General features: G+C 32.9%; 1 protein-coding gene across 2 annotated transcripts; it reads right to left on the bottom strand.

Annotated features, from left to right (window-relative positions):
* Positions 1-709: 709 nt before the first annotated feature.
* On the bottom strand, positions 710-7,987 carry LOC105332961 (solute carrier family 25 member 32). 2 transcript variants are annotated; one of them, XM_011435722.4, is made up of 7 exons: positions 7,686-7,987; positions 7,003-7,168; positions 6,191-6,279; positions 5,593-5,759; positions 4,443-4,556; positions 3,947-4,092; positions 710-934 (listed from the first exon to the last, which is right to left on the bottom strand). In XM_011435722.4, exons 1-7 carry the CDS (start codon positions 7,840-7,842, stop codon positions 811-813), a joined length of 963 nt encoding a protein of 320 aa, XP_011434024.3. In that variant the 5' UTR covers positions 7,843-7,987; the 3' UTR covers positions 710-810. The 2 variants fall into 2 exon arrangements, with proteins under 2 accessions (XP_011434024.3, XP_011434025.3); XM_011435723.4 differs by lacking the exon at positions 710-934 and adding an exon at positions 3,282-3,493.
* Positions 7,988-9,283: the final 1,296 nt, after the last annotated feature.

Here is a 9,283-nt window from a genome sequence, read left to right as displayed (position 1 = left end):
TTTGTAACTTGTAGATATGATAATTCTAATAGAACTCATTAAAATGGTATAAAACGTGACAAATTAATATTAATTTTACCTTATCAATTTTCTTTGTCTGTGATAAGTTGATAACAATACAAATTGATTGTAATGTATAATACAATACATTTCATCAATGACTTTTCTAATATTTATGCTGAAAATTTTACACACACACACGCAATAAGAAATCATTCTTTGAATATTATGAGGTGATCAAATCAAGAGGCCTTTTGGGCTTTATTAATTGATAAACCCCAACCAATAACCCCCAACCATATTTGATCACCTCATAATACTCAAAGAATCATTTTAAATTTCCTTATTCATTGAAATTCAATGTTTTTGCTTGACCATAGTGCCAATGTGATGATTTTCACACACATGTCACATCAACTAAATGAATTACACAACTTGCTTGTAGATACTACATGTAACAAACCAAAGGAAACTTGTGAATTTTTTTTTCATACCTTTATCCTTTATTTTCACAAGAGTATTCACATTTTGTTGTATGACAACAAAGTTATAGAACATTGTACACGTATATCACAAGTTTTCCTAGAATAAAAATGGATTTATAAAAATAATACTTCTTGTGTACCAAAACAGAAAAAAAATTAAAAAGGGAAGAAGATAAAAACAGAAATTCCATATTTTCTCCACATACATTAAGAACTTTTCTTCACACACGAGAATCTATTCACAGAAATACAAGTTCATCATGTACACTTGACCATTCTCCCACACAGTCTTACTTCACATAAATAACAAAGGCTGTATTGAGAATTACTTGTTCTTGTGACACATAGAAATGATATTTTCATACACAACAAATGTTATACAACAGGCAGGCGTGACTCGTAACAGGTTTGGGGTAAGTCCTTTGTAAAAAGCCCACAATCCTTCGTACCTGAAAATAATCAACCATGGCGGTTAAAACTTGTTGACATTTTTATTTATTAATACATGTATCAGTATTTACAAACAAAAAACTAGCTTCCTCTTGCGCATAAATTCCTCCCTTGCACACAAAATATGAACTTGAAAATATAGTCCAAATACATGTATCTCACATCCATACATTCACACAACACATGTGATTAAGTTAAGAAATGCCAATCTGCTTTGAAAAACACCCATCAAAATAATCAAAATCAAATTCAATCTTTAATAAAAATACAATACAAACATGTATACATAATAAATAGATTTAAAAAAATAAACAACAAAACCCTGATTCAACATTTGGCAGACAATTCAAGATAATCCCTTTAATATAAACTCATATCATCTCAGAGAGAGAGAGAGAGAGAGAGAGAGAGAGATGATTAGGTCATAATGAAGGTTTTACTTGTTAAATGTGTTGCAATGATTATAGAATTTTTATAGTCTCCCACATCATCAAGCAAAACTAACAGGCATATTTTGTTTCATATTTTTATAAATTTTTGCCTGTTTTGTAAAATTAAATGAAATTTTTTTTTAATGTTTCTCCTTAACCCCCCCCCCCCCCCCCCCTAATCAATAATGAACAGGCAAAACTTTGCAAAGAGAGAAAACTCCTATTATCATTTACAATCATTAATTCCTCATACCAATCAATTTTTTTTATTGTTTTCCTTTCAATTTTTCAATCAATATATATTTCAATCTCATACATGTATTCATATAACACTTCTGTTTAATATGTTTCATTCGTACGAATAAAACTATGTCAATACACATAATAAAAGCTTTCCAAAGTTTCAGCATTAACATTAAACGAATTGGACTGCTTAATATGAATACAAATAAACACATAATCATCTCCCCTTTTTGGCACTAACAGTACTACCCCACCCCTTTTCCCCTTAGAAAAAATGAAATAACAGTGAACAGAACAATACCCCCCCCCCTTTCCCTCTATATCTATCATTTGACTACTCCCCTAAAAAAATATCCACAAATTGCCCTCTTCTTCATAATATGAAAGACATTGGTACATGAGAGACCTGAAGTAATTGTTTATTGAATAACACATTGTCGCTATGGGAGATTGCAAACTGTGGGAATACATGTACATAATACATGTACTGACAGAGTCAAATTCACATAAATGCAATATGCACTACTTTTCATAATATTTTACCAGAAAATGAAACCTCAGAACAGATCAATGTTGACAAAAATGTGCATGTATTGATGAAAAATTATGCCTACTATTTAAACTAAAATTTGTAACAGAAAAAAAGAATTATTAAGAAGCTGTGTTGAAGAAAAATGAAATGGTTCCCTATGTCAGTACTAGCTGCAGGACTGTAGCTCCCGGTCTGAAAAAATTCGGATGGACGACCTGGGAGCTACAGTGCCTCCCATAGTAAAAAACTGCAATTTACGGCGCACAAAAAATTGCGCTAGTTTTGGACTTATTAACCTTATTTTCACACAAATTCTGTAAAAATAATTAGTACCATTAAATTCTTCAGCAAATTTACTACTGATATCGTCACTTCACTTGCCTCAGATTTTCTCTTAAACATGATAACCGACCTCGGAAAAAGAAGGATGTTAATTTACGTCGAGATCGAGAGTCGCCATTTTTAAATGTAAACAAACTTTCACCTCTTTAATTTACAGGGCTGGTGATGGTGTTTTAAAGACTATCAGAAGTAAGTGAAGTGACGATATCTGTAGTAAAATGTCCGAGGAATTTTTTGGGATCAAAGATTTGTACAAAATGTGTTCGTAAATGAGATTAATCAGTCCAAAACTAGCGCATTTTTTTGTGCGCCGTAAATTGCAGTTTTTTACTATGGGAGGCACTGTAGCTCCCAGGCCGTCCATCCGAATTTTTTCAGACCGGGAGCTACAGTCCTGCAGCTATGTCAGTACATGAATTCAAGAAATGAAGTTATCAAATGGAAAAAAGTTTAGGAACTCCAAAAATAAATAGTCATAGTGATAAAGAAAATCCCCTGATCGATTTAAAAAAAAAAGAGTTCAAAATAAATACACAACATTAAAAAATAAGCCGTGTTGTAAATCTAGTTCTTCAACCTGTATTGTGGTCCATTGCTAGGAATAAAATATGCTAAGAAAATAAACCACTTATAAAATGCTATACATTGTATGTACATTTAACTTGATCCCAGTTTGTCCCAAGCTGAACCTTAAATTCATTTCGACTTTCTGTCTCTTGGTAGACAGAAACGATTAGCATTTTCTACAACAGACCCCTGTAAAACATGTATTTTTCACTTCTCCTCCACTCTTTATAATGATCAATACTGAGTTTCGTAAAGTCCAACGAGATTCTTGGATCCATTCAGCACGCCTCTCGCTGTCATTGTTAGGGGTAGGTTGCCAGTGTCACGAGTCCTTGCTATAACTGACCACTTGCTCCCACACAAGGAAGACAATGCAGATATTAGGTGTCACATGAAACAAATACACCATCATTCCTTTAAAATATCCTCGCATTCCTTCAAACCTAGAGAAGGATCAAATGTCATTCACAGAGGTGACGCACAAACACACAGAGTAAAATCAATACACTGTTAGCATGTTATGTCATTGGCAAAACAAGAAATTCTCACACACTGAAAAATTCTCATGTCAAAAGCTCGAACTTTTTGTTAATTTTCAAAACAGGTTTTAACAGTACCATTTGAAAACTATCTGCATTACATCATCACTATTTTGGAAAATAAAATCATTAATAGTTTTTTTCTTTTAAAAAAAATTGAGAAAAAATACAATGATATAGATTAAAAAATTCTTTTTAACATATGAAACAAACTTAAAATTTTCAATTGCATTACATATTAAATATTCAACTTCCAAAAAATAGTTTAACATTTTTTATAAAATATTCAGATATTATAAATATAGATATATATTACAACAGATTATAAAAAACCTTTCATTGGTGGGAATATCTTACCTATAAATTTTCTGTAAAACGTCTACGATGCCATTGTAACTCCTGTGCTGGTCTTGTAGTCGAGAACGCACGACTTGGTATGGATAAGTCACAGTGGCAGCCAGAATTTTGGACATTGCGGCGAAGGTGATGTACTCCGCCGAATTCTACAGAAAAGACGAAGAAAGACTGAATTAAGTCCTGTAAAGCTGTGAAGATAAAATCTATGACATCGTTTTCTTTTGTATTTGAACAACACAATCAGCCAGGTCTCAGATTTTGAGGTAAAAGAAAAGAAAGAGATGGAAACAAAATAGGTAGTATCCTTGATATCTCTTAAGATTTCTCTTAAGAAATATCTTACAAAAAACATCTTTATTTAGGAAATCAATGGGCTGCTTTAATCTGATTGCTTTTCTGCCATATATGAATGCCTGCAGATATATCTCAATGTTTCATCAAATATTATGGGTTTTTTTTATAAATATGAAATGAAAAAATCCCGAAGTATTCCTACCAGTCTATAATCTATTGGTCGCTCCTTAAAATTATTGTATCTGGTTTTCAATTCTTCATAACACACAAACTGTATAGCACCATGGGAAATTCCAAACATTCCTGGCAAGAATCCCTGAAAAACAAAAGTTATGAAAATTTTTAATAAATGTGCTGAAGTCATACGTTGGCTGGACCCCCCTGAATCTCTAGTCAGGTGCTCTACCAGCTGAGCTATCTGGTGACGTTATTTGAACCAGTCTGACTACTGCTCAACTACTGAATAACAAAATTTTCTAGTACTTTACAAGAAATCAAATAAATGTGCCCTGCAAACCCCCGACCAACTAAAAATAAGACTTTAATCAAATAATTAATGAATATTATCGGTTTAGCTTCGCTTTGCGGTGTTTTTTCCTGATAGCGTCACGATCAACTCAGTCAATGTTATGAAAGAACATGAGAGGGAAGTGGAAAGTGCAAAGGGGTGTGTACATGTATGTAGAACTGAGCCATCTTCGCTAGGCAAGTTTCCGATTCGTTTATTCTACTTTTACCCCACAACATTTTGTGTAAATAATTTATACCAAAATATCCTCATAAATTTATCGCAGATGTCATTTCTTCACTTTTCTCTGAAACTCTTTTAAACTAGTAAAACATAAGCCCCATACAGTGGCATGTTTACATAAAAATGATGACTCTTGATCCGCTTTCTGAGGTCGGTTAGCCAAGTAAAAAGATTGTTTATTAGGAGAACTTCGTTTAGGACAAGTAAAGCTACGTTTACATGTACATGATTGAACAGTTGTAAACTGAATGAAGATTTCTTTTAATGGATTACTAGTATTTACACAAAAAGTGGTACAATATGTTAATCTGTTCAGAACTAGCGTATATTTTGTGCGCCCTAAATTGCAAGTTTTTCTTAAGTATCGTATACATGCATTGTAGCTTTATAAAGTATAGTGTGTTGTTCTGTTCATGCATATAATAATTAGTCCGCACCAACAGCCAATCAGCTGTAAGCTAAATCAACCAATAAGAAAGTTTGTGGTTGAGGAACGGGTACTGTTTTTCCATGATGTAGCTAAAAAACTTGATCGCGACGCTACAGGAAAAACCACACCAAAGTCGTTTTGATAATACTCTCATTGATGGTCTGGGCTTACCTTGTAATATCCTCTGAAACCTTCTTGTTTGTAAATTTTGAACAAGGCATCAGCCATTCCTGAGTAGTATTTCTCTGATTTGACGGAGGTAGCATTGGCTTCATATTGAAGACATAATCGAGTTTTCACAACCCATATAGGATTTGTCAGCACTAAAGTAAATAGACCTAGGAAAAAAAAAATGTGTTTATGTTCTAATTAGGGTCACTGTGAAAGTAAAAAAAGAGAGGGAAGAGATTAGAGAGAGTTTGATGTCCTACATCAGATCTCCTTAAATATCATAGAACATTATCTTTATCACACACATATATATCCCATATTCATATCTTTCTGGTAGACCAAAACTTTTAAGTTGACATTAAATTATTCAATCACATATTTAAGCATGAATGTCATTAGTAAGTACATGTATATACGGTATTACAAATGTGTTTACAAGACTGAAAATTACTGATAGCCTGATGCTGGATGTGAATGATTTAATTCTTTCGCTTTGGTCAGTTTAAAAATTTAAAACTGACATGAAAGCTTCTTAACTTGATCAGGGAAAAAAAAAAAATATCTCAAGTCTTGTCATTGTTACACTTTTTTAAACTACCTGCACAAGAGGCTGCTAGTGTATGTTTACCAGCTCCCAAATCCACCTTAGTGTCCCCATCTTGCATGGAAGTCTTAATTGTGTTGTAGCTGTAAGAATGAACAATGACCTTTTTTCATGTGCATAAATTCTAACACTTCATGTGATGTCAAACAAGTTGCAATAACACACTCCAAGAATGTCCAAAATGGATATTTTGATGACTTGCGTACAACTGACAGACATATCGACTGACCAACAGAGAGACAAAGAGACAGCAGCAAAGCAATATGCCTCCTTCGAAGGTGGGCATAATAAATAAGAAATAAGACAATATTCAAATTTTGATGCTAAAATATATGGAATTTTTCTAAACTAATTATATATACTTACATTATTACATACCGTATATCCGGTAATTTTCGCAATGACCTAATTTTTCGCTTTTTTCACAACCTCTTTTAAATCGCAAATAATTCAATACTCAGAAATTATATCCTGTATCATTTTCTATAAGAAACTTTTTAAATTGCAAAAAATGACTGACGCAAATTTAAAGTGTTACAGATTTTCCCTATTTTCACAAATTTTGTTACATAAAAAAAAACCGGATATACAGTATCAAAAAAAATCATTTGAAAATTTTTTTTCAGGTACACGTAGATCAATTTGATTAAAATCAACCGTTCTGATACACTATCGCTCTCAAGAGCGGTTGCTTATCAGAACGGCTGATTTTAATTAGATTGCATGTAGATCTGATCGGTAATATGCTGACCACCCATCCTCGTTAAATAAACATATTGTGTGATAAAACTAAAACAGGATCTTACAACATAAAGTAGAGGCCCCAGGAGGAGGCTGATCCCAGGACGTTTGGTTTGACTCCCTGGTACAGTCCAGAGAAACCACTGCTCTTCTGGATACTCCGGAAGGCATGGATGATGCCTCGATACTCTGGCCTGTCCACATGTCCCACAGTATGGGCCCCTTCATTTACTGGAATGTATAATAAAGCATGGATTAAAAAATCAAACCACTTCTTAAAAAGATCATCAACAGGATTTGTTATATTTAACGTTAGGGTCTGAAACTTATAATGCAGTACATGTAACGCTGATTATTTAAAATATTTTGCTGAATGTACAGTAACTTCCAAAATATACACGATACCACAACACACTATTGAATTTTTTTCTAAAACTAACAGTACGAGATACTATTACTTTATACTTGTTGATCTACTCAAATTCTTTTCTCTTTTGCGAAGTGGGCAGGCATTATAGTCTTCAACAGCTGTTCAATGGATGAAGGCTATGTCTGTCAACTTCTCAAAAGAGAGTACTCAAATTCATAAGTATAAAAATATACAGTATTATAAATATGCAACGATGAAAACACAAGCAGCTGTGACAAATAATCATTAAACGATCATTAAACGATCATGGTCCTGGTCTGAAATGTGATCATAGAACCATGCTTGGCTTGGATATTTATTTGGAGTTCTGAGTTTTACCTTGGAATCGAATTTTTACTAAGTCCAGCGGATGTAGAAGTAGAGTGGATGCAGCCCCTCCACTGACGCCAGCGACCAGGTGCTCCCATTTCAAATGACGCAATATTCCCTTGACTGGAGGGGTCACATTGGCTTCCTTCACCTGTGATTTACTCATGGCGCGCCTGTCTGGGGTATTGCTATCTCTTCACATGAATATACTGAACAACACGTAAAATGTTTCTAAAATCTGTAAAACATATACTATTTTGAAGGTTAAAGAACGAAGAATACTTCTCCATTTCCACACGAGTCTCTCATGTGTTTACTCCATTACCACACGAAGCCATTTTGATGTTACGTCACACGCCATACGAGTTATCTTTCTTTGTATAATGATTAAAAATTACAGTGACAGTAGCCGTTCTTGAACAGCATATTTATCAATCAATTATGATATTAAAAGGATTGACACAATAACTTTATAGATCTGAAGTTTTTAAATTATGGCATAGATTATAATCAATGCGAAGCCACAGGGGCTTGGTTGTTGGATAGTGAATTTCCTAATTATTTGTTCCCGAAGAAAAAATTGATTAAAATTGGTAATCTTATGTGTATAATATTTCTGTGTATTGCAATAAATAAAGTCACTGAAACCCCCCGTTTCAGTCATTTAAAAAAAGTGTATTCAATGTACATTAAAATAGTACTTTTTTAATGTACATTGAACAGTTTTTTAACATGACTGAATCGGGGGTTTTCAGTGTATTTATTTATTGCAATACACAGAAATCCATCTAAGATTACCAATCTTAATCAATTTTTTCTTCGGGAACAAATATTTAAGAACTTCACTATCCAACAACCAAGCCCCTGTGTGCGAAGCACGTTTAACCAGAGACATAAATAACATACTGGTTAAACTGTCATTTATGAACTGTTATTTTTTTTTTATTTAAAAAGCTACAATAAAACAATATGACAAAGTAGTAAGATTTAGAAGTTCTGGGGTTTTAATGTTATTTTTTGGGGTGGGGATGTTATGCAATTTTTTCTCTCGATGATCTAAAATATTGCATGGTACACGATGGACAATTTGAAATATTTCTCAAAGTTGAAAAATGTTAACTATATTAAGCATTTAATTGATATTATAGCTAATTTTCGGGTAAACTACCGGTAATTTCTAATCTACATGCCGTTATAATTCTCTAGAAAATTAGAGGATACATTGTTTAATCTTTTCTTCCAATTTATAAACATAATTATGTAATATTATATGCATAATATGTACTATTAGGTACACATAATGAAACACTTTCGAAGTTTATAACACTCCGAGGAAATTCTTAGATTTATATATATAATAAGCTTAAATGCCTTTTAAAAGATCTCGTGTGTTTCTTTAATGATGCGTATATTTTCTTTATTACAATGTACATGTACATACGGTTATTGAATTCTCAACTACAACATTGGACAGTTCATCCTGGCACCAGTACTGACAAAAACAATGGCATCAAATAAGGAATTTATAGACTTTAGAGAGTTTAAAATAGAATTTCTAATGAAATGTGCCACAGTTCCTCGTCTACAAACCTGCATCATGCAGATAT

This window comes from Magallana gigas, chromosome 5, assembly GCF_963853765.1.
Source record: "Magallana gigas chromosome 5, xbMagGiga1.1, whole genome shotgun sequence".
Lineage (NCBI taxonomy): Eukaryota > Metazoa > Mollusca > Bivalvia > Ostreida > Ostreidae > Magallana > Magallana gigas.
The sequence above is the reverse complement of the archived record's forward strand: the minus strand, read 5'-3'. Positions and strand labels throughout refer to the sequence as shown.